At 39.4% G+C, this 26974-nt stretch overlaps 1 protein-coding gene across 4 annotated transcripts in view; it reads right to left on the bottom strand.

Moving 5' to 3' along the window:
- HAPLN1 (hyaluronan and proteoglycan link protein 1) overlaps positions 1-26974 on the bottom strand; it is a 65061-nt gene that overhangs the window by 9590 nt on the left and 28497 nt on the right. For 2 of the 4 annotated variants that reach the window (XM_054055514.1, XM_054055512.1), the window contains 3 exons: positions 26101-26226; positions 11482-11853; positions 1642-1944 (listed from right to left, as the gene is read on the bottom strand). In XM_054055514.1, the coding sequence (XP_053911489.1) occupies positions 1642-1944; positions 11482-11853; positions 26101-26206 (781 nt within the window). In that variant the 5' untranslated portion in view covers positions 26207-26226. Of the gene's footprint in view, positions 1-1641; positions 1945-11481; positions 11854-26100; positions 26227-26537; positions 26650-26819; positions 26923-26974 lie in introns of those variants that run through there. The other 2 variants (XM_054055515.1, XM_054055516.1) reach the window with 2 other exon arrangements.

Here is a 26974-nt window from a genome sequence, read left to right as displayed (position 1 = left end):
GGATAATGTAAACTTGTGAGCTGGTGGCTAAGGAAATGGATGCTGAGAGAAGCAAAGCTCAGATTTTCTGCTGACGCTTTAGCAGACTTACATGGCACTGATTTGTAGGGAGCTAGAAGAGGGTGCTCAGCTCTATGTACCATCCTATTGCTGTGTAGTGTTCTGTCTTGCAGGTCATTTTAACAGACTCAGCAAGAATGAGATTGATTTTAGTGTCTATTCTTTGACTTCTTTACTACCTGTGTACCTTATCCTCATTTTACCTCATTATTCCTTCTCTCTCTCTGTCCCTTGCTGTATCAGTGCACATTTACCTGTCAGTTCTTTTTTTTTTCCCAGAATTAATTTCTCTCTTTCCTTAAGAGATATTGTCCAGCTGCAAGTATAGAAAAGGGTAGTGATTAGTGATTAGTGATGTACTTACAGACATTTACTCTGCAAGCACTTTATATAGTGAAGCTATCATATTTTAATTATTTTTCCTTTTTTTAAAAAAAAAAGTATTTTTCAGTGTGATTTCTGTAGTACAAGGTTAAATCTGCATATAAGACATGAGCTCATACTGGATTTCGTCTTTGATAAATAAAGTAAGAAAAAAATGAGCTTGCATTTTCTGAAATTATGTAGCACGATAAATCAGCTAAATTTTGTTTCAGACTGCGTCCAATCTATGTTCTGATATTGTTGGTTGGGGGGGGCGAGGGGGATTTTAACAGTGTGGAACAGACTTAACACCTGAATGTATCTTCCGAGGGCAGGGCTTATGTTTATTTTTTGGTGTGCTGTAGAACAACAAATATTTCATAGTGGATAAGCAATCTGTGCATAAACAAAAGAGGCCATGCTTTTTGCTCTGGGTGGGCTGCAGGCCAAACATGTGCAAAGTTGCATAGCAATTATCCACAAGTATGATATTGCAGAGAATTGTAGACTTCTTTTGCACACGTTCATTTGCAGCATTCCTCTCATTCACACCCATGCTTTCTAAATCCTTTTCAGCCATTAGATTAAACCTGAAATGATAGCAAGCTGAGATAATTTCATACCTAAGGTAACATCAACTATTTGCATAAAAGTTTGCAGTCGCTAAAATAATGTTTAGAGCAGATCAAGCTCAACAAAAGTGAACAGAGTTTTGGCATTTCTCTAAGATCAGGAATCTGAATTATTAAGCATAAGGCTAGAAATAGCTTTGCTGATAAGAAAATATTAGTCATATTAGACCTGATACATAAGCAGGACCTGCTTCACACAACAACAGAGATGAAGTGGTGATCATACTTTCCTTTTGGTGTTATATTTAAATTAGAAAACATCGTAATTATACTTTGATTCAACAGGAATGCTCTATTAATGAGCTGCAGGTTTCTCCATCGCTGTAACTGAAATAAACTGGGCAAATACCAGCGTTAAAGAAAGTACATATAAATACTGCCAATACAAGTTCTGAGTTGTAAAAATTATCTACGTGAATATATAGCAAAGACAACTTTACTCTACATGCTTGCTTGTAAATTCTGCAATAACATTATCCAAATCTAACATAAATTTGACAAATCAAATGGCACTTTCTCCCACTGGAATTTCTTTCCTATGTGAAGAAATACCTGTTTACATGGCAGGACTGAGAAAGACTCTTACCGTTAAAGTTTGATGTGAAACAGAATACATCATATTGGCTTTTATCTTTATCCCAGAACCCGTAATTTCTGACTCCAGGCACCGTGTTCTTCCCTCCGCAGGGCTCCCTGGGCTTGGTGATGGGGTACTGCACGGAGCCGTCACTGAGCCAGCCAGCATTACACCAGTCCAGCCCGGACCTCCAGGCATCATAGAGCTGGTCAAAGGAGGCAATGACAGAATCTTGGTCCAGACATGCTCGCTGAGCCTCATGGAAATTTAAGTTGTAACGACCCAGCCGTGGAGAGTAAGGGAATACAACACCTGAAGTGGTGGAAAGAGGGCGAGTTACTGGACATGGAATGAGCAGAAGAAAGTGAAAGTGTATTTACAGTCACCAGAAGGAGAAATAATAGTTAACTTCACAGTGCGCGTCAGACTTAAGTTGTTTCTTTTCTGTGGAAAAATGCACTGTCAGCACACCAGCCATCAGATTTGGGAAGGGGATAGGGCTACCAGCCTATCTAGCTGGCTCCTCTTCCTGTAACCTCATCCCTTTCCATGGGAACGATGCCAGTTCTGCGTGTTGCTTCCATCTGCAACTTCACTGTCCCCACTGTGATCTCACCCTCATGCACTCTGAGAGTGATTAAATATGAGCAAAACTACACAGAGTTTCATCAGAAAATTCACATTTATCTGCTAAAGGAACAATTTCTCATTTTAAAAAAATAAATTAAAAACTAGCCTAGTACTAGTCTTTATGTTATGAGATTTGAAGGTTTCCTAGCAGTCATTTTGAAAGAAGAAATTGTGGTACGGAAGCATATGAGTTGTTTCTTTTCACACATAGACATTAAAATGAAACACTTCAATTGACACGAAAGTGCTACATTCTTTGCATGGATTTTCATCAAGATTTCATGAGAGGTTCAAGATGTTTGGTTTTCTGTTTGTTTTTATTTTATTTTACATTATCCTAGGAACAGGAAGTTTTTTCATGCCCAGCTTAGTAACAAGATTTCGAGGCTAGACTGGTAGGAGGCATAATTTCAGTCTCCTGGGGTCTTAAAGTAGGAAATCTATAGGGAAGTAAAATCAGTGAGGTTGTGTGTGGACTCAAGGAGACTTTTCTGCTACGTTTCAGTTGGATTTTGGCAGTTTGTCGCCTCCTGAGGAGGGAGAGCTCCTTGCAGAGGGCATCAGGGAACAGAGTTCCTTGAGCAGAAGACAGGTTTCCCTGGTTACAGATGGTGAGCCATGTAGCACACAGCACGTAGCAGTGCAACACAGCCCTAGTAGGAAGTCATGTGAGACACCACCTTCCCTTGCTACTCCTATGACTGCCAAAAGCACTGCTGGCTTAAGCAAAGGACACTTACTGGAGAATCAGCAGTGACCTGTGATCTTCTGTGCAGGAAGCACCGACCTGCCAAATGCTTCCTTCCACCCCTGAGGAGTAGCTGCAGGGCCCAAAGCCATGTCTGTTGCTTGTAGTGAGCCATCACAGACAGGTATGGGAGTCTTCCTCATTACTGAGGACGTTCCAGCAGAGATGGGAAACCTGGGGCACCTCCAGAATTATTTCACTGGTAACCCTTAATCAAAGTCATTGCCATTATCTGACAGATTTTTTTCACGGTATACGTTCTGCTTGTTTTCTGAAAAAGATCTGTTGGTAAAGATTACTCCTTGAAACATGAAAGGTGTTTCGGAAAATGCTGAAGAACCACCTCCACATATGGTTCTCTTAAAAGAGAGACTTGAAACAGAAGGGTTTAGAAACTTAGCCCAGAACTAAATTTTGTGGTTGGCTTTAGCCCAGACTCATAATAAGCTGAAATAAAATGGTATCAGAGATGACTCAACTCAGAATGTTTATTCTCAAACTAAGTGCTGTAGGATGCAAAGGAACTGAAGACAGGATAACATGAGATGAGCCAAAAACTTTATACTGGTATAAACATGCGTCTTTCTTTTTACTTTCTTCCTGCTGATGAATTCTCCCACTTACAAGAAATTCCTTGTCTCCAAGGCAGTGTAGCTTAGGACAGAGAAATTATGTTACGGTCATGTGAGACTGTCACCATATATTGAAGCCATTATTCTTTCTGAACATTCAAACTCACTTAGGTGTCTATTCCACTATGATCTGACTGTCTCCTTCTTTCACCTACCTATCATCCAAGAAGTGTTATTTTTGTTAAAGAAAAATCTTTATTTTTACTAAACCTCAGTGACTAGGTCCAAGAAAATAAATCACACAAATGTAAACTTGGCACGATAATAATAAACAATATTTTGGTCTCCTTCAGAAATTAACCAGAGAGTCTGCTGAGGTTCTTTTCTTTTTTAACTCCTTTGTTAAAGGGCTTTTCTTTTACTAGTTGTTCTAATCTATACAGCACGGATGAAAAACAACATGTTGTTAACTAACTTCATAAGCCAGAAGCTGTAGATGCTTCATGTTTTTCTGGATCTCTGTTTTTCCTTCCTCCTCCTCATCTCTTTTTAAAAAAGTTATTCTGTCCCCACAGTGCTAATGTGTAGAAATAGCACTGGCTATAAAAATGTAGCAAATGTCAGAGGAACCCAAGTTTTATTACTTTATTAGAAAACAAATACTTATTATTTTTCTGGAACTACAATTCCCCAGACAAATTGTAGTACTTCTTGTCCAATACATATGTCTGATTTGCATATATATGTTAAAAAAAAGCCTTATAATCATCAGAATTTGGTATTTTTAAACCAAGATCTAAAATGACATACTTTTAAAACTTGAGCAACAATTGGAAAATATTCAAACAGATTTGATTCCTTAAGGTTTCCCCAAATCACTTTTTAAAAGGCTTTATATGTGTATGCAAATTTGTTACAAATCTACTTGAATATGACAGTTTTGCACATAATGTTTTAATATCATAAATATGCACAAAACTGTAATAGTAGCCCTAAGCTATATTAGAGTGGACTGCATAGAAGCTGATTTTTCATTTGAGTTCATCCGTAGTACAAGCCTGCAACTGATTGGCATTAATTTCACCCTGCAAAGGGGGTGGCCATTGGTGATTCTGTATAGTGAAATTGACTGGATATGTGGTTTGTGTAGCTTTGCATTACCTTGCATCTTTGATGATATTTTTCCTTCTTCATTTCCCTATCAAACCTAACAGCGATATTAAGAGCTAGATCTTACTATTAATCTCCATTTTTTTACAATTTAGCAATGCTGAACTTCAGTTAACTGTAAAGTATCTTCTTCAGTCTTGGGTCTTATAACCTATATCTTATAACCTTAAAAGATAATCCATCCCATGTGTTCTTGAATGCTGTCCTGAGGCTTGTTACTGTTCCTAAACTTCAGACTGAATCTCAAAGCCTGATTCTAGCCCTGTGTTTTACCACTAGACAAAACACTCCCTTCCAAATGTTAACAAATTCAGCTTAGAAAGTGGAGGAAAATAAAAATTTCCAGCCTCAGATGGTTAAAATTTAGTTATTTTGTGTGAAGACTGAGTTGAGGGATTGACCTCAGGGATTCTGCTCCTTATCCTGAGGAAGCAGCTGAGACAATTGTTGAGGCTTCATGGGGAATATTAATGTACAATACAGATTTCACAGTATGGCTCCTCTCCCAAACACGTGGTTCTGTTGAACTGGTCCTACCTGAAGGTAAAGACATCCTTTCCTCCAAGGATGGGAGGAAGAACCTGAGACACATCAAATTAGTGGAAAATAAATCTGTTAGAAAAAGAGGAGGGCTGGATGCAGCTTGCTGTACACACCTTTGACAATGTAATCAGAGTCCATAAAATGACTGTTGTAATGGAAATTAGGATTTCTACCCTACTGGAACATAAAAACCAGACATGTAACATATTCTCTCCACATATACGCTTGTATTTCCATGAATGCCTTTCATTCAATTCCAGATACGTACAAGCCTTCTTCTGTGACTGTGGTTTTTAGGGAATGCAAAAGATATTATATTGTGTTTGTATTTGTGTTTTGGAGTCTTATATGCAGATAATCCCTAAATCAGTTGCTACAGACCTATTGTCAATGCAAGGAGTCGTAATGGTTACCCATGACAACAAGGTGATGAGATAAACTTAGAAAGCTCAAATCCTGTAACAATTTATGGGTGTCGATTCAGCCAGCACCATACACAATTAGCAATTTTAAGAGTATTTACATATAGAACAAAATAACACAAATTTCTGACCTACATGGAAAAAAAGAGCAGCAGCCAAAAAAAGAGCAAAGAAATTGACTTCCTTGAGTTCTAGCCTAAACAGAAAAGTAAGTTTTCTTGTAGCCAGTGTAAACACTGGGCAACAGTTGAGAATGCTATATACTATACTGCAGGGTACAGTTTTATGCTGGCAGGTTCATGCACTTGATGACGAAATTTTCCATGCCGGATTTGTAAAATTCAGTAAAAAGTCTCACATATTAAGACTCCATTTCCATTTGTCTGCCCATCAAGACGGTCAGAGATCTGATCATTAAGCACAGGCTCCACAGGTGGGCCACTAGCTGTTAGCACCTACTGACCTCCCAAAAAATGAAACTGAAGCTTGAGATAGTGTTCCTTCAGACCACCTCATCCCATTACCAAGCTATCATTGGGGTAGCTTATTTCTGACAAATACAGGTAAACGAACTAGACTTGCCTGGCTTGATGACAGGTTATTCCATTATTTTTCTACAGTCTTTAACAAAATTTCATAGAATCATAGAATGGTTTGGTTTGGAGGAGATCTTAAGGACTGTTCAGTTCCAACCCCTCCCTGCCATGGGCAGGAACACTTCCTTCTAGAACGGGTTACTCAATGTCCCATCCAACCTGGCCTTGAACACTTCCAGGGATGGGGCACCCATAACTTCCCTCAGCAACCTATGCCAGTGCCTCACCACTCTCATGGTGAAGAATTTCTTCCTATTCTTTAATCCAAATCTTCCCCCATCCAATTAAAAGCCATTCCCCCTCATACTATCACTACATGCCTTTGTAAAATGTCCCTCCCCAGCTTTCCTGTACTCCCCCTTCAGGTACCGGAAAGCTGCTATAAGGTCTCCCTGGCACCTTCTCTTCTCCAGGCTGAACAATTCCAACTTTCTTAGCCTGTCCTCACAGCAGAGGTGCTCCAGCACTTTCATGGCCTTCCTCTGGACCTGTTCCAACAGTTCCATATCTTTCTTATGTTTGGGATTCCAGAACTGAACTCCAGGTGGGTTCTCACTAGAGTGGAGTACTGAGGGATAATCCCCTCCCTCGACCTGTGGATACGGTTGGCCCTCTGGGCTGCGAGTACACATTGCCAGCTCATGTCCAGCTTTTCATTAACCAGCATCCCAAATCCTTCTCTGCAGGACTGCTCTCTATCACTTTGTTCCCCACCCTCTATTGAAATGGCAGGTTGTCCCGACCCAGGTGCAACAGATTGCACTTGGCCTTGTTGAACCTTGTGATATGGGGGACTGTCATCTTTCTTTGCTCTCCTTAGGTTAATTCGTCCTAATTCTTTCTTCATTTTCCATTCAGGTCACCATTTCCATTTTTTTGCCTCTTTATTTTGAACTTTTCCTTTCACTTGCATCTTCCAAGCAGCATTTCTCACAGGACATGCAAACACAACTGTGTCTGCAAAGACCTGTTATCCTGTTACCCTGTTACAGAAGGAGTTACATTGGTCTGTCATGATTTAGTCTTGACAGACTTCTGTTGTCTTTTACAAGATGTTTTTTTGTCTTCTAGGCACTGACAAATAGTGTATCCTAGAAAATCAGTTTTATGGCAGAGAGAACAACAGACTGTCACGCAAACTATATTTAAAATAGTTTTTTTATGTATGAATGAAATAGCAATACACAGAAAAAACAAATATGACATGCATTGTTTGGCTAAATCTGACTTCTCCTGCTCTTGAGAGCACAGAGTTAGTAAACTTTATACTCTGTGTCTGTGTCAGCTATGGACTCCCCAATACTTACATCCAAGAGCAAATTACTAGATTAGAAAATGATTGCTGTGACAATTTTATATGGAGCTTAGGTATCTGTTTGATCAATTTTGAACCATAAATTTTAAAGAGGTGCCTGCAAGAAAGATCATAAAACCTGATGGGTTATGGTTCTTGTGGTGCCACTCAGAAAGTTAGCTTTTATCTAGAAGCAGGTTTCTACAGAGATTCTGAATGACTTTATCTAGATATACATTTTTCTGGTTCTGTTGAAAATACAAAGTAATTATTTTATAGCCCGTATCGCAAATCTAATGTGTTCAGTTATCACCTCTCCCTGAAGACAGAAACCATTACAAATGCAGGCACCATGCCCAGTCCAGTCCTCCTGTCCTTTGACCAGGCCTTGTACTTAAGGCTACAATCAGGATGATAATCATGACATGACTGAATAGTTCTTAAATTTGGTGGTTGTGAAATACTGCAGTGAATCCTAGTACTAAGCTTTAACTGCTAGACAGCAGCATCTCACTACTGTAGGGGGAAAATGTTGTAGTTCTGTGTTAAATAATAGCGATGAAAAGATACTAAAAACATATAAGGTATGAAACAAATACAGACTGAATCAAATTCCACTGTTTTTTTCAAAGGAAAACGTACCCAGGTTTTTTTTCGAGAGTTTATATAATGATGATCCCAGGAAGTCTTTCTCTTCTTCAAATGTGAAAAGGTCCATTGAGGTAGAGGTCAGCTATTTTCATATTGGTATATTAGCATGATTTTCTTAACCAAAGTTGTACTGTTTATACAGTGAACTCACATTGGCACGATCAGCCGTTTTGGACTGCTAGCGGGCATTCCTGGATATAAATGGTTTTCTCTTGTTGCCAATTAACACCTTAGGGCCACTGTCTCAGGACATTTAGGCTATTGATGCAAATCCTTCCCACTGTGAGATTAACCTTATTATTTTAACAGATGTAGAATATCAGGATGGGCTCATACATTATTATTTTTGTCCAAAGAGTGATATTTTTTTCCCTTGATTTGTTCTGCATTGCCTAAATACATGAAACAACAAGTAAAGCCAGCACTGCATAGATCTGCAGAGGAGAGGAGAAAACAAGTAGAGGGGTATGCAAACAGAGGAATCAACTGTACATGTATGTCCACTGTAAACACAAGAGCAATTTAATCATTATCATTTTAGAAGGAAACTTCAGTGAAACTTAGACACAGAATCATTGAATTTAGTTGCCATAAGCAGGACTGATACTGACACACTCACTAGTCTTTTCTGACTTGAAAGGTTATGTTATACCATGAGGTTTTACAAGTGAAATATTTCTGTCGGTTCAGGAATCAATCTATAACATCAGAAATGAACAGCCTTACACCTGTCCCCTGCCTGACAAAAATCATCAAAAAGGCATTGTTCCTTACATTAGCGAGACCCTAGTTAAAATAGAACAAATATGATTCCTTCTGTCTTTTTGGATTCCCTTATTTTGGAGGTAGGGCAAAAAAGGAAGTTGTGGGACTGTTGTACAGGACGGGCTGGAGTGGGCATACTTCTGAGGGAGACATTGTTTAGAGTAAAAGCAGTAAACCACAGGGCACAGGAGGTGGGACCCAGACTGTGCATCCAATGGGCTGGTGATAAAGATGAAATAGTCACAGTAAAAAAGGTAGAAACTTTCCTTTTTTCGGTGGTGTTACTGTATGCAGTAAAGAAGTTTTCTCATCGTCTTCTTGCTCTAATATCAATCAAACATTGCTTTTCAAATACAGAATTCTGCATGTGCACAAGTATTTGTACCAAGCTTCAGTTGAAACTTTCTGATCTGCTGCTACAGCTACTAGCATCTCCCCTTCCTCAAGATCTCCTGGCACAGTGGGAAGCATTTGTACTGAAATCTTCTCACTTTTAGAAGCAGAAAGCTAATGGACTTTTGTTCAGAGGTACAATTCTAAGTGTCACCAGACAAGTATCTTGTCCAGAAGTGTGGTGTGACAATGCTTCAAAGATTTTATATTGGCTCTGATCTTGTTACATTGGCAAAAATAGCATAATGCTGTAAAGTACAAGCAAACACCAATATCTAATAGACAACAAGATATATAGTTATTTATCTAGAGTATGCAATGAAAGGCTTGTATCAAATTATAGAGCATCTTCACAGACCGGGGTGACCATGTGCATAACAGTGCGAAAGGAGAAGAAATGTGCTGGGGTCAGACACAGGTAAACATGGTTCTGATTGGACTATGTGGTACTTGCTATTCCTCACGTGTGGTAAGTAGCTGCACTTACTGCATTTTCATTTGCCTCCTTATTGCCTGGAAATCATCCTCTGAGGTGGATTACTTGTGTCCCCTGGGGCTGCCCACATTGTCATGCATCTCCTCAGCACAGAATTGACACCTGCAGCTTGGGCAGCTGATCAGAGCCTTGCTTTCACTTTGCTAAAGCTGTGTGCCTAGCAAAAACAGCTCTCAATGTCTTAAAGGCAGTGGCTGCAACAGATAACCACTGCACTGCCTGCCCAAGTTAAGAGGAGATTGAACATGAGAGAATTTAGCTACGAGAGAAGAAAGTAAAATGCTTTCTCATCCCACTAATTTCTGCCTTCAGTTAAACCTGTTTTAGACAACTTAACCTGTATACATATCCAGCCTTTTTTATCTCCCAAGTCTGATAAGAACAACTCTTGTTCTTATTAAAGATGGATTATGTGTGGTGAAACAATCTAAAAGGACTATCCTTCTGGCATGAGAAGTACGCAGGAACTTTCTGCACTCAGAAAAGGAACATTTCAGCAGCCTCCAACCAGGAATGGAAAAACAAATGTAAAAAAGTAACCTAAGCCCATGACATCTATTTGGTTCGAAGAACCACTCAGCCAGTCTTATTGTGCAGGGTAACTGTAGAGCATCATAATGTACAACAAACCTCCATGAAAGAGTCACGTACTTGATCTGTTTACAGGTATGAGAACCAGGGGTTTTATTTTCTTCTTTTCTTTTCTTATTTTTTTTTTTCCTAACTACTTTTCATAGGCAATATGGCTTCAATAAAGTTCTCTCTGTCACACACTTGCTGCTAAGCATAAAGGTGAGGGAGACATCTTTATGCAACTTTTAGTTTACTGCTGAGTTCTTTACAGTACTTTGAGGAAAAATGCAAAAGCTGGTTATATAGACTGAACCTCATCTAAAATCTATGTGATTAAGAACAAAGAGAAGCTGAATTCTTGGTCCTCTTTAAACCTGTTGCGCTGATTTTTCTGACGCTCTGTACTGTTTTCAAGAATATTGCTGAGGGAAATGACTACAGGCTGCATGTAGGAGTTGTCTCAGCAGGCAATAGAGATCTATTTTATGTAATTATAAGGCTGGAAAAAACCAAAACCATTGTCTCTGGCAAACAACTTCAACATTTTTCCTCTTTTTGTAAATCTCCTTTGTAAGAAGGTTTGTATTTGCTTGATATTCTAAAATGTTCCAAAGTTCTGTAAATCGGGCATTAGGGGAATATTTACTGTATTTTTTTTTTGCCTAATTCTACTGTAAAAAACATGCAACGACTTCTGTAAAGTGCTATGAGAGAAGAAAACCATATGGAATTCTTCATACAATGTTTGGTCATTCTTTTTTGTTCCCTCCCACCAGTCTCACTGAGAGCTGAATATGCTATAGGCTAGCATACACTCTTTTAATTTGTGATCATTGTCGTGGGATGTCAGGCAAAGATCCCCAGAGTACAATGAATCCCACATCTCAGCTTGCTGTTATCTCTGATAATACAATATCAGTAGTATTAGGAGCAAAAAGCAGTTATTCCTTGACACCACACAAATCTGAATATAAATATAATTCATGTGTTACCTACCTTCCAAATTCAGAGCTACCACTGCTGTATCATCCTCTAATCCTTCAATTATCTCACACTTATATCTTCCATAATCCTCCAGTATTAAATTTGTGATTATAAGAGAGGCATCATTTTCACTGCTTTCCCTCAGAAACACTCTGCCTTGGTAGTTTCCGTAGCTCTTTCTGTGGTGTCCCATCGCAACAAAGACGTCCACTTCTTTGAGGTAATCTGAGGTGAGTTTGGTCCACTTTACCCGGATTTTGTGGGTTCCTGAGCCAGCTGTTGATGTGTGTTCATGGTAAAATTTACACGGCAGTGTGACGTTGCCACCCCGGTGTGAGAAGATTTTAGCTTGCTCTGCTACCACAAGTAGACGGGGTCCATTTTCTGCAAGGATTCAAGGAGAGAAATAAAAACAAGAAAACAAGAATTAGTCTGTGCTCTACCTTTTATAGAATGGATGTGATCAAAACCCTAATAACCATCAGCTGTAAGGGGCTCTGAGCAGCCTGGCCTACTGGGAGATGTCCCTGCCCATGGTAGGGGAGGTGGAACTAGATGATCTTTAATGTCCCTTCCAACCCAAACCATTCTATAATTCTGTGATTCTATACTATACATTAGAGCTGCAGGATCATTTCCCTGCAATTATTTTGTATCTATGCAGTAGTAGGGCATATAAACTGATTTTATATAATAATGTCCTTAGCTGCAAGTATGTTTGTGTCTGTACACTCCCAGACAGGCAGAGATGCAAACTGTCTTGCAGCATTGGCCCCCTGCGGCCACAGACAGGGGCCATCCTATATACTGCATAGTCATGAAGACAGAGCTGTATAAATATATTTACAGTGTTGTATAGCTGGAGGATGAAGGTTGCCATCCACAGAAGGCTCCACCTAAACATCCCATATTTCTCTGCGGGTCGTTCAAGAGCTGTCAATCAACACCACAATTTTTTTCAAAATTCAGTTTTGATGTATGGACTCAGCTTATTCAAAGAGCAGCATACAAAGCCCCTCATGATCTCAGATGCAGTGAATCACTCTCACAAAACAGAAAAACTATTACTGTATCAAACAACACTATTTATATTGACAAAAAAAAAGTATAATTAAAAATTGTCTCATTTTCTGTCTTTTATTCTAATTTTTGAGTCTGAATTCCTCTTCTGACATACTTCCACCAAAGAAAGGATGTCCAATTTACCTTCAAATGTAAAATCCAATCCTCTCCTTCCCACTTACCTCATCATCTTAGTCTGGGCTTTCCTCGTCTCATTCAACTTATCACCAGTTTATCTTTGGTATTTTGCTCTCACTTCACACACAAACTCGTATTTCACTGGCTGGCTGCTCTTCTCCTCAACCTTATTCCAGACTCCTTGCTCTCTTTTCTTTCTAGTAGGTTACTACAGCTGATGTTGCCCTATGAAATCATTATGTTTAGGATAGTCAGCTTGAGCAGGTGCTTGCCTCCAACCTTAAGTCTCTGAGGCTTTGGCAGGGTGTGCCACCTTGGGAAAACCCTGGAAAATAAAGATTTCATGGAGGCAACCAGTAGATATAGCTAAAGGTGAGAATATTTCCTTCTTTCAGTACTGCTTGCCTCTCCTCTCATGCACAGCTTGCAAAATTGATTTAGCAAGCTATCTTCTATCACTGAGACACTGATGGAAACTAACAATGAATCACTGGTGCTCTGCTTGCTGGGAAAGAATTACCAACCTCATTCCGCACATCAGATTGTGAAGAAAGAGTTGGTAATACCCCAAATGTGTTCAGCAAGTTAACGTAACTTTGTAGAAACAGGATTCTGGACTCTAACGATCACTGTCTCTAATTTCAGCAAAAGCCAAGGCTATATTCCCAAATGTGAAGGCTGCTAAGAGGTTGACTACATGAAGGTTAGCAGCAATTTGCTGCTGGCATCCATAGGCATAAATCTAGATTGCTAGGGGAGAAAACCACAGAAATGCATGCAAAGTTGTTATCAGCCAGAGAGAGGTGTGGGTGACTGATGGAGAGAAGGACTGAGATGGAGATGGGCTGACAGATGAGGTTTCAGTGATTAGCCCACCAGGAAGTATCCTACCCAGCCAGCTGTCTGTTCACAGCACTGCAAAAACCTATGGTGTGGCCACAGCCAAAGGCAATGCAGGGAGATGTTAAGATCTGTAGCTCATACGTGTCTTCAGACAGCCCTAGGTTTCTGAGTCTTGTTGACAGGACTGCTGGCTAAAAGATACATCCACGTAAATTGTGGTTTCAGCTTGACTTCACTATATGTCCACAGTGGCTAAGCTAAGCCGTGGGAGAAACCCCAGGTTATGCAGCATTTTGTGATTCTCAAATGTGTTCAGGGGTGATACTTACAAAGACAAGCTCTCCTGAGTGCAAACATACACCTGCTTAAGAAAAACAGATACCAGAAATCAGTAGTTTTTTGACAGGAGTTGCTGTGTTGAAAACATTGCTATTATCTGCACAAGACAGACTAGCTTCCTCTAGAATAAACAAGCTTGAGTACTGCAAGTTGTTTTAGCAGGTTGAAAGGCCATCCTACCTGGTTAAAAATCAGAGTGATGTGCACTCTGCAGATCACCTGTAGACCCATATAACTGATTTTCTTTTTCACTGCCTTTCTTCTCAGACATGAGCAGAGCCTTGGCACTGTTCCGATAACCCATTTTCCCTCTTTCAGAGCAGAGCATTTAAGGAGAGAGGTGATCTGAGGCAAGGCACCATGGAAAGTGTTGCTAACACTCTTTCCACAGGATGAGGAGAAGGAAGAAAATGAAGGCAGCCAGGATGGTTTGTCTGTGAATATCCCTGTTTCTTTCAGGGACAAAGATGTTCCACAGACTTGTGTCCACCTTGGGAGGAGAAATGTTATGCTTTGGGATGACGAATACCAAGAAATATGAATCAGAGCTCAACTATGTTGGGTCTTTAATACTGAAATAGACAAGTTAATAAATATTAGCAGAAAGGACTGGAGTGGGAGAGAGAGTCTGACTCAAGCTGCTAATACTCGCTCTTTCTAGCAACAGCTAGTCTATGCCAGCAGTCCCTGGACACTCGCCCACAGCACTGTCACCTCTGACTCCAGCATTAGCATCCTAATGCTGCGATGTACATTGCTCTTGGCTGCTTCTCACCTCCTCTAGCCCTCTGCAGCAGCCATTATATGAATTTATATCACAGTAAGTGTAAAGAACAGAGGAGATGGTTACCTGGGAAAGGAAATAAAAGCATGGCTTTTCTCATCCTGGAACATCTCTGACATCCCTGGAGGTTCAAAGGGAGATGCAACACTTGAAATATGCTTCCACCTTCAGGTTTTCTAAAGGCAATTATTTTTTACCGAAAAAGAGATCATATGCCCTTCTCTCTAGCAAGACAACGAAGCAGAAAATAACATTGCTGCTGCTCCTAGACCTAGGCTAGGAGGAATGAAGAATCTTGTTTTTCAAGGAAAAGCAGATGCCAGATTAGGGGATGCTGCATAGTTTGGTTTTGGGCTAAAAGATATGCAGAAGACGTGCAGGCAGCAGGGATTCTGGATTAAAAATGGGATGACTGGGGCATCTCAAGAGGCAAGGAGGTCTTTTTTATCCAGCAGCCAGTGAGAACCAGTGCCAAGTTCACCTAACTGCTTGTTTTGGGGTGCATGGTCTTTCTGGAGTTTATAAAGGAGGAGTTAAAAGGAAGAAAAACAAACCAACGGAAAACAAAACAAAGAAAAAATTGCCCAAACACAGAGGAAATCTTTCATTTACATTATGTTTAGCCCTCTGGATGCAGCATTCTAGTTTAATGATATGAAAATCCACTTAAATGAGAAATTAACCTTGCTTCCTGGGTTACTTTAATACATTGAGCAATGGTCTGCTGTGAAATGCTGATCTGATCAAAGAAGAAGAGGTGAACACAGTTCAAAAGGCTTTCCTCGTGGGGTTTCTGACAAGGCTGCTTCTTCTGAATAAAATAATATAGTGGTGGGAATCTCTAAAAGATGAGTGCAAGAAGGAAAAAGATAGCATATACAAGTGTTATGATAGAGCCCTGCATGTTACTTGAAGAAGACAATACTTTTTCCCCTGAATTGTTTTCTTCAGAAATACCATGGCAGGATTTGTAAGCTGAATGGCCAAACAACTACAAACTTTGCAAACCCCAGATAACCCCTTGCTAAACACTTATATGCAAGAGGACAGTCTGGGTCCTTGCTGGAGAAAAAACAGATCACATGCATGGCCACTCAATAGCCTCACACCTGTGGACTAATGGTGAGGAATGTGCTGGGCAGCCTCAAGCTACTCCTTCTGTTGGTAACACAGACGACAATAGCCTGGTTAGTTGCTCTGATATTGGCTCCAAGGTCAGAAATGGGATGAGAAAGGTTGACTAGGTGGGCTTTTCTCCTTCCAGGCATATTTTTTGTTGTAAGACAGACAGAAGCTTAGCTGCTTAGCTGTTAGTACAGAACCAGGCACCACCAGTGACTAATTTGCCATATTTTTTCCACTCCTGCTTCCCCACTATTGATTCTGACTGGCTGTGGCCTTTTGTTGATCCTCTTGGTACAATTAGGTGGATGACAAAGGCAACATAATGCAAAAACAGCTAAGACAGCTAAAAAAGACTGTCCAGGTTGCAGAATCTTTGCAGCTCTGAAGGATAACACATAACTCTGGGCCCACCTTTCTAAGCTGTAGGCAAAGACTGACTGTCATAAGTGAAAAATCACTTGGAAACTTGCTATTCGGATCAGCTTTGCTGTATCTCAACAGTGCCAAATCAAGCAGGTACGTATTGCAGGCTAAAAGGTACCCTTGCTACATTAAGTAATAAGGCACAGGCAGCAGCACTCTATCTGCTATTTAGTGAACCAACAAGGGAGGGTGCCTTCCTAGACCTGCTGTTTGCGAATAGAGAAGGTCTTGTTGGGGATTTGACACTTGGAGGACGCCTGGGACTAAGCGATCATGAGATGATAGGGTTTTCAGTTCTAGGTGGGATAAAGAAGGGGACTAACAAAACTATCACATTAAACTTCCAGAGGGCAGACTTTGGTTTGTTCAGAAGGTTGATTAGCAAAGTCCCGTGGGAAACAGTCCTTCAGGGCAAGGGAGCCCACGAGGGTTGGGTGCTCTTGAAAAATGAAATCCTAGCAGCTCAAGAGCAAGCCATCTCTGTGTTCCGGAAAAGGAGCCGGCGGGGGGAAAAGCCAGCTTGGTGGAGCAGGGAGATCTCAAGATGTGTCAATAATAAGAAGAAGCTCTATGTGCTCTGGAGGAAAGGACAGGCATCTTGGGTGGACTACAGGGAGGAAGTGAGATCATGCAGGGAAAAAATCAGGAGGGCCAAGGCCCAACTAGAAATAAAACTCGCTAAGTCTGTGAAAGACGACAAAGAGTCTTTCTACAAATACATTAACAGGAAAAGGAGGACGAAGGAGAATATCCAGTCTCTATTGGATGCAGAAGGAATAACAGTGACAGGGGATAAGGACAAGGCTGAGGTACTTAATGCCTTCTTCGCCTCAGTCTTTAATAGCAGAGAAAGTTGTTCCTTCTGTTTACAAACCCAAGAGTTAGAGGAGCAGAATGAGGCTCCCATGATCCAAGAGGAGGCGGTTAGGGACTTGCTTGCCCAGCTAGACGCCCACAAGTCTATGGGGCCGGATGGGATCCACCCAAGAGTATTGAAGGAGCTGGCGGATGTCCTTTCCAAACCCCTATCCATCATCTTCCAGAGGTCCTGGCTACTGGGGAAGTTCCACTAGACTGAAGGCTCGCTGATGTTGTGCCATCTACAAGAAGGGTTGCAGGGAGGATCCAGGGAACTACAGGCCTGTCAGTCTCACCTCAGTGCCGGGGAAAGTCATGGAACAGGTAATCTTGAGTGCTATCATGAAGCACACGCAAGAGAACCGGGTGATCAGGCCCAGTCAACACGGGTTCACAAAAGGCAGGTCTTGCCAAACTAACCTGATAGCCTTCTATGACAAAATCACTCGACTACTGGATGGGGGAAAGGCTGTGGATGTAGTCTTCTTGGACTTCAGTAAAGCCTTTGACACAGTTTCTCACAGCATTCTGCTTCAGAAGCTGTCAGTCTCTGGCCTGGACAGGTGCACACTCTCCTGGGTTGAAAACTGGTTGGATGGCCGGGCCCAGAGAGTGGTGGTCAATGGAGTTAACTCCAGCTGGAGGCCAGTTACAAGTGGAGTTCCTCAGGGCTCAGTACTGGGTCCAGCACTGTTCAATGTCTTTATCAATGACCTGGATGAAGGCATTGAGTGCACCTTCAGCAAGTTTGCAGATGACACTAAGCTGGGAGGAAGTGTGGATCTGCTGGGGGGTAGGGAGGCTCTCCAAAGGGATCTGAACAGGCTGGACTGCTGGGCCGAGACCAATGGCATGAGGTTTAACAAGGCCAAATGCCGGGTCCTGCACTGGGGGCACAACAACCCTATGCAGTGCTACAGACTGGGGAAAGAGTGGCTGGAGAGCTGCACGGAAGAGAAGGACCTGGGGGTGTTGGTTGACAGCCGACTGAACATGAGCCAGCAGTGTGCCCAGGTGGCCAAGAAGGCCAATGGCGTCTTGGCTTGTATCAGAAACGGTGTGACCAGCAGGTCCAGGGAGGTTATTCTCCCTCTGTACTCAGCACTGGTGAGACCGCACCTTGAGTACTGTGTTCAGTTCTGGACCTCTCACCACAAGAATGATGTTGAGGCTCTGGAGCGTGTCCAGAGAAGAGCAACGAAGCTGGTGAAGGGGCTGGAGAACAAGTCTTACGAGGAGCGGCTGAGAGAGCTGGGGTTGTTTAGCCTGGAGAAGAGGAGGCTGAGGGGAGACCTTATTACTCTCTACAACTACCTGAAAGGAGGTTGTGGCGAGGAGGGAGCTGGCCTTTTCTCCCAAGTGACTGAGGATAGGACAGGGGGGAATGGCCTGAAGCTCTGTCAGGGGAGGTTCAGGCTGGATATCAGAAAAAAATTCTTCACAGAGTCATTGGGCACTGGAACAGGCTGCCCAGGGAGGTGGTCGAGTCGCCTTCCCTGGAGGTGTTTAAGGAATGGGTGGATGAAGTGCTTAGGGACATGGTTTAGGGAGTGTTAGGAATGGTTGGACTCGATGATCCAGTGGATCCTTTCCAACCTTGTGATTCTGTGATTCTGTGATCTGCCTCTGGTTTATTCTCCACCTTTCTTTTTTCTCTTGTCTGAATGCTATGCAATTAACTCTGCTGTTCTGGTTGTCATTCTTTTGTACACATGTAACTTTGACTTCAGTGTGGTTCCCATTTCAAGGACAGTAAGTGGACTTGCTCTCATGTTGCTAGAGTTTTCAATTCAGTCTCACTTGCTGGCTTATTGGTCAAATTTTACTGCTGGATTTGTTTGTCTTTTTAGTAGGGTTTTTTTACTCTCTTAGCTGGCTTCTGCACTCAAGACTAATGACTCGCCAGGTTTGAAAAGGCCAGGAACATAGTGTGGGGCTGACAGGTTGAGTCACACCACAACACCTGGCAAATATCTTTATCCATCAAAACCATCAAGAAGCTTATCCTGACCTGGCTACAAAACATGATTATTCCCACATTGTAATGAACTAACTTACACAGCAACAGTGGAGAAAAAAATGTGCATTTGTAGAGGAAAAAATTGTAAGTCAAGTACCGTATCATAGATGTGTTTTATCAGGTAAACTCATGTATTGCCTACATATTCTACATTGTTAGCAAGCTATTAGGTTAGTAACACCTGCTTTAAATAAACAGAGTTGTTTCTTGCTTTCCTGTAGTGATACCAGAGATTTAAGCATAACTTTTTTTTCTTCCTGAAGCAGTGGCATATTTTGTTATGTTACCAATCTTCTTTAAAACTCAAACAGCATTTCTGTGATAACAATAATTACCGCTTGCTATAATATGTGTGGAAGTGCATTACTGACATACAAATATGCATATTGCTCAGAAAAAATGAAAGGGAAAACATGAAGAAGAGCTACATGTGCACTTTCCCCCCATACTCTTGCTACTGCATTTTTTCTAACTTTGTTTTAAACTAACTGCCTTTTCATTTTTGCTTTTGGGGAAGAAAGGTCTAAAAACTTTTACATATCAGCTGTAAGACTGGGAAAAGTTGTTATTATTTGGCCCAAGCACTAATGTTATTTGGTTTATGTCACAAGAAAGAAAATTCATGCATTGAACTCCCGTGTTCCTGCCTCTAAACTGAGTTGATAGAAACACTCTACATGTTAATTTTAAGTTTTGACATGCAGCTGGTAGAAGACACGCTGGGTAAATCTCAGATAAAATTTTAAGGTACGTAGTAGTACAGCTAAAAATACTTATTTTATAAATAGCACAGAAGAAATCTGTCTCTCCAACATAGATATGACAAGATTGAGGTAAAACATTTTCCCGTTGATCTCACCTACTGAACCTAAGTAACATGCTGGGGACGATTGTTAAAGGGACAATACTAACTAAGGTTTAACTTTCTAGGAGACCCAATAAAAGAAATAACAGACTTCAGGACCTTCAAAGCATTCTTACCTTTTGCCTTAATTAAACTTGAAGTATGTAATTACTGCAGTATAGATAAAGAAATTGTGTGAAGATCAGTTCCTATAGAGCAGAAAAGAAATCATAAAAATGTCTCTGCACCTCTTCTGCACAGAAAAAAGTTGTCATGGGTGACATTGAGACTGTTTGAGAAACCGAAATATCACACAGAACTGTTTGAGGATGTTTTCCAGTTCTTTAATTACCTTTAAATGCTATATATACAAAATTAGACTAAAGTAGAAAGTAAAGCCAAATTTGTAATTTAAATTTATGTTCAAATGAATCCTCTTGCTTCTCTAAGGTAAGTATCAGTACTTATCATATTAGTTCTGCCTATTCCAGAATATGCAGTCCTGAATGCCTTTATTGAAACAAACACGCCAAGATGAGGTAAGGCTGCTCTTTGCTGACATTTCTATTACATGCTGTTGCAACATGCCATGCTCTGAAGAGGAAAGCAAGTTGTGTTAGTACAAGAGAAGCAGCTCATTTATGAGAAGAGACTGCAAAATGGATCATGATATAATCGGAAGTATCCTAAATGGCAACAAAACTAGCAAGAAATTTTAAGTGGAATAGATAAATGCAAGAAAACTGAAAGAAATAACAGGTAACATCACTGAAAATGGGAATATGCAAAAAGGTGGATCAAAAGAAGAAAGTCAAAAGGAAAGCAGAGAAACATGAAACTTAGGAAGAGGAGAAAAGAGTTACTGTAAGAGGTCAAATCAGTATTGCATCTAATCTGTTCAGGTTTTGTTAGTCTGCAAGTCTATGCAATTTCTTTCTCCATATTGGTTTCTGGATTTGTTTTGAAGAGGACTGTGGACTGTTTTGAAGAGACTGAGGACTGTGGAAAAAACTCATTATCATGCAGAACAAGGATTTATTCTGTTGTTATTGATCGATCTAACTTCTTTTTTTTAAAAAAAATAGGACAATACTAGGAAGCTCTCTACTCATTCCATGTTGACATATCTCTTGGTATGTATAAATAAACCTGTGCAGAGATCTTGACAGGCAAATGGGTGCATTCTTTTATCAGAAAGGTAAAGAAATGCTGCATAGTATAAATTCACAAATATTCAAGAAAAAGATAAAAAGATAAAGGTTGTATTTTCTTTGTTGGCTTTTACTGTAGTATTTCTAAAACCCGAAAAATCTGGAGATATATGTTAATGGGTCCCGTCACACTGAAGTAATTAACTTAGCAATTACTGTAATGGTTTGGTCAACTTTCTGTATTTTGCAGAACAGCTACACAGAACACTCTTATCTCTGATGGGTACTCTGCCTCTCTGAATAAATGGTCAGCAACTAGCACTATGAATAGATTAGAGAGATATACAAAGCTAAGCACTGAAAGGAATAATCTTCCTCTCTCCTGGGTCACAGAGTCCTTCAAAGATCTTAACTTTGGAGAAAATTCTGAGTCTTTAATTACATTCATATGCTTAGAATAGAATTGTTTCCTTGTTGTGGACTCTTAAGTGCCTAGAGTATACTTCTGTCCCATCTGCACATTCACCAGATGATTTCATTTAAGAATATGATTTTTTTGAAAGTGTGAAACTGATATGCTCCAAGGCACATAGACTTGGGTGGGAGAGTGAGAAGGACAACATATGAATACAGTTCTCTCGTTTGCTTTTATCCACAAAAGTTAAACTGGAATGACTTTTGTATGCAGACAGACCACCAGAGAGGAGGGAGATATGGTCAAGCTGTCAGGGATAATAGAGTAGCCTGATCACAGCATGAAATCCACCACAGGCTCTAGGAAAGGAAATAAAGTTACGAAAGAGATATGATATAGCTTTAGATATTTTGTACATTTTGCTAATAAATAATAAATAACCAAATAAATACCAAATAAAACCAAAGAAGAAAAGACACAAACAATAGAAGTCAGCCAGAGGAATAATGTAGAAAGGAATATTGGTGAAGGCAGGCAGGTAAAATTGTCTTTCAAACAACAAAATTTACTAAGTCTGACTGTGTTAAACAAACGGGAGAACCAGGAACTAAAGCTGACACTGGCAGCAGAAACTGAGATGTTCATGAAGCCAGTGATTCATTTCTAAGAAAAAGTGAAAGATTTAAGAGAGAACATATTAATGCATATAGTAACATTTAAGAGGTTAGCAGGTGTTTAGTAAAGGTAATGAAACACCAGTTTCAAGAGACTAGACATTTGAAAGACAGAGTTCTGTGTTTGTAAAAGCAATATCCTGATGGTATAGCCAGAGAACAATACAATTTATGAAATACTATTTGCTTTGGCTAACAAATGCTGAGTCTGAGAGAGATGGTAGAAGTTTTTACGCCAGTAGAGAGGCAACAACATTGGGTAACTAGACCTTGTGATTCCTGACACAGAGCTGTCAAAGGAGTCAGGAGCAGACTAAAATAGCCATCAGACTGCAGTAGGTATTAGTGGTTGGCTGCTCTTTGTAAGGCCAGGTGAAAGGTAGACTGTACATTAGTGCTTTAGCAGGTTTTAAAAAATAAGAAATGATCTTGAGGACAAAATGGAGCATGGATAAAATGTATGTCAGGAAGGACTGTAAAAGATCTTACTGTAGGAGTAAAAAATAGTCTTTTAAACAGGCATAGGATCATTCCACATGTATGATCCTAAGTATGCAGTCAATACACAGATAAAGGTGGAAGACGACTACAAAGAAATGACCAAGAGCTACATTAACAAATCCTCTCTTTTTAATAATGTTGGTTTTGATGTTCTGAAAGCATTATGTTCTTTAAAGTACATGAGTGCATTGATATGAAATTAAAACTTAAAAATGAAAGCTGAACTCAGAAAATATAGGCTGTTCAAAGAAAAGGATAGAAAAACTCACAGGCTGAAGTACTGATGTTACTATGGACACTTGGTATGGCAAACCTGATGGCAGAGATATGAGCTCATCTATCACTTTAAGAATGGTACCACGTGTTTCTAGGCAACAGTAAAATAACGAATATATTTAACGAAAACAGTTTAACCATTAACAGGCTAATCAATCTGACCTCGACAGAAAACAGGACCTTAGAAAAATTTTTGATAAAAAAATTTGTTGAAGAACACAAATAAAGTAAGTCACTAGAAAAAGGGATAAAATGTAGTACATATTTACCAAAAAGAGTCAGACGACTTTGATATCAACTATATAATAAAATACATAAGTCCAGGGAAATATGATATTTCATCTGCCTGGAGCTCAGCAAATTGAGTGATATGGGAAATACATGAAATTAGATAGGATGGAGAAAATAGTTGTTTTGGTAGAAAGTTTACTAAGAGCTAGATGTAGAGGAGCCTGCAACTGGTTTGGCTGAAGCACAAATAATATTGAGTCTAGAAAAAGGCCAGTGAACTGCTTTCAATATAAACTTTTAGACTCTAATATTTCCACTATTTTTATCTTATAAAGTAAATATGACTATTGAATTAATAAAATTTTATCAGAGCATATTAAGCATCATTGAAAGGAGAAGAAGGGATATTTAGAATGTTTGAAGAAAAAGGGTGGGAAAAGTATGATAACATTCAATACTGAATGCATAATCTAGATTTTAAATCCTAGTATGAAGAGTTAGGAATAAAAATCTTGAACTTGTTAATTGCAAGTGATAATGAGGGACAATGGCTGCTAAATATTGTCTACCACAATAGGCTATCATTCAGCACTGCAGCATGACTGGGAAGAGTACAAATTTGATCCAAGGTATGAAAAACAAAGCATTGTTAGGTGGAAAACAAAAATACAAATGCCAGTCAAATGTCTTATCTGGAATAAAATCCTGTTTAAGTGCACTCAAGAAATGTGAATTCAAACAAGAACCAGTGTAGAGATGAACTACCAAGATTAGCAGGTAAAATCTGAGAGAATAATTTGAAAAACTTTATGCAAATGATAGCTGTGAGGATATGGTATTATCTTACTAAAGTTTTAAAAGATAACATCAAAAAAGAAAAATTGCTGTTTGAAGACAAGAAACAACACTAGGAGAAATGTAAGGGCATCTAATGGCTGTGAGTAAGCAGGAGTGTTTTTCATATCAAAAAAATAAGGCCCAAAACTAACTTGCAGTAATGAGATTGGAAACTCATCTTTTATTTAAAAAAAATGAAACTACACCTAGAAAAGAATACATGTTGTAAAGAAAAGGGAATAGAAAACATTTTAGTTCATTGTCTCAGGAGATCCCTTTTAGCTCTGTGTACTTGACTGGACAACATCTATCTGTACCTTTTGTAATTCCAAGGCATTCCAAAGCATGAAATCCAGGAGGAGTTTAACTACACACAGCACTTGGATTTCAGCTGGAGAGGGGATTATTCACTCTTTAATGTAATACAAAATGTGTTTTCTATGAAACTTCAACACGTTCCACAGGCTTCCCTGACTTCCAGCTTGTTTCCGGGTAGATAATTGTATGTGTTTATGCAGCATTAGGCAGAGTGGAATCCCAAACCTGATGGGAATCCAAGGTTCAGAGAGGAATGTAAAAAATTTAATAGTAAAAACACTAAGTTCCAAGTGGTTTCATTCTTTTTTATTTGTGGTCTGTATATTCAGAGCCCAAATTAGCTGATATGCAAGGATCATGGTAGACCTCAATTTTCAAGCTTTATCCAGTTTTCCTTGAAGGAATAAACTCTTGAGGTTCAGATGAATTTTCATGGGTGGAGAAAATGGTCCACCTTGAAACTTTTACCAACTTTGAACAGTTTAACACTTGCAGACTGCAGTGGACACATGCTGAAAGACTGGCAATAAGTATGACTTGCAAATGTATGACTTGCAAATTACACTAAACCGCTTATGAAACAAGCTTAGCAAATACTGAATTAAAAAAATAATTTTGATTTGGTTTAATTATTTCCAATCATTTAATCTTCCAGAAAGATAAATAATATCCAGAGTTAAGAAACTACATTATGAAAGGAAAAGCAAACTAGGTGTTTATTAGACATAGTGGGGAACGAATGTTCATCATCTCACGGCAGCGATATGTCTTCATTTTGATATTACATGTTCATTTGACCTTCATCCTGTGAGTTCCCTTAGAGTGAAACCAGCTATTTGTTACTTCTTATTTGACCTTGACAATCTGAGTGTCTCTTTAAATAGGTGCAAGGTACCTTTAACATCTGTGACTTTGCTGTGAACTCCTAAATGTTCAGGCTTTCTTAGTTACCTTCCCTAACTTGGTAATCTCTATTAACATAAACACGCAAACAACACGATTTGACAGTTATTGAGATAAAGGAATCAAACTGTAAGGAGAGAGAGTACAAAAATGCTGTGTGTCTTAATTTTGCAAGATTAATTTTAGCCAGCCTCAAGAAACATATAAATGAATGCAGTAAAATCCCTGTTAGTTCTGCCTGTCTTTACTGCATAAAATCCCTGGGTTTTCCCATACAGGATGACCCACAATGACTGAATCTGGGACTGAAAAAACAGCTGCATTGTACTGCAGACTGAAATCCTGCTACAGCTAGAAGCCCTAGGATTCAAACATGAACCGAACAGGATTATGCAGATGGCTAGCATAATACTTAGTATGAATTAAAGATATGAGAAAAGACATATTTCTTTTGGGGTAAGCTACATTTTTTTCATGATTTAAATTGTCCAATTATGATCTTAGATGTGCTAAGCATTTTGAAAATGATAAACAGCAATAAATTTCTGTAATGCAAAGAACTATGTATGACAGTCTTCTTAAAACTAAATATATTCCACAATAAACTGAATGCATTTCAACCCATTTCAGTTGATAAGTACTTTAGGGTGCATGCTTTTTTTCTTTATCACAAATTAAGCTGTAATTTACTCTCTAATCTTCGCTATTAAACAGTATGACTTTTACTTTCTGTTGGAGTAATAAAAATCCAACAGAACCAGAAAAGAAAAGGTTTGGTCACTAGTAATAATAGTATTTAAAAAAATACTGCTGCAGGATAAAAAATTAAGGATTATTAAGCACATGAAGCAATCTGAAGATACAGTTATTTTATCACAAATTTCCTTACCTTGAATGTGAATAATCCTTTCATGCTCCAAACTTGAGTTGTCAGGGTGAGGCTCAGCCCAGCAGACAGAAATCAGCACCAGAAAAAGTAGACTCTTCATCTTCATAGTCCGAAGAATCTTTTTCACTGTAAGGGCATCACATACAAAGAGGCTTGTGAATTTTTGGAAACCTTTGCAGTGTTGTACTGCACAACTGTTACACCAAGGATCTTATGAGGTATCTATAACATATTTAACCCACTCAGCTGAAAAGGTTACAACAGCTAGTAATTTTTTTCGGCATGAAGACTGGACCTTTTAATCATGAGCTTTCATTAAACAAAGCTGGCAATCCATATTTAACTCTGCCTATGCAGAAATAAAACACAGAAAAATAAAAGCACACACATAAACATCCACAAGGAAGACTCCTTGCAAGACAGTATGTAAGCAACACCTGTGTTTCAGAAAAGGTCCTAGTGTACTTTTGCTTTTCCTATTCCAGTCTGTAAATACAGTTAAAACAATTAAAGCTATCTCTATATCCACTGCGTGATGCAATCTGCTTGTGATAGATTTTCAAGATTAAAATAATCTTCTCATAGGTTTTGGCAGTTCAATCATTACTGCAAGTTAACTTAGCAACCAGAGTGGTAAGTTTGCTTGAGCTAAGCTGTAAAGATGACGAAACATTTCTTAGGCTGACAAGAAAGATCTATTTTGTTTCAGATTTACTTACCATTTTAAAAGATGCCTAAATACACAATGAAATGTTCAAAACCATGCTTAAAGTAGGTTAGAGTTGTATATGCTACCACTGCAGTTGCCCTGATTGATTTTTCATTCATTTCTACCTAGAATGCTGACGCACAAACTTAGTGTGCCAGGTAGGGT

Source organism: Cuculus canorus, chromosome Z, assembly GCF_017976375.1.
Source record: "Cuculus canorus isolate bCucCan1 chromosome Z, bCucCan1.pri, whole genome shotgun sequence".
Classification (NCBI taxonomy): Eukaryota; Metazoa; Chordata; class Aves; order Cuculiformes; family Cuculidae; genus Cuculus; species Cuculus canorus.
The sequence above is the reverse complement of the archived record's forward strand: the minus strand, read 5'-3'. Positions and strand labels throughout refer to the sequence as shown.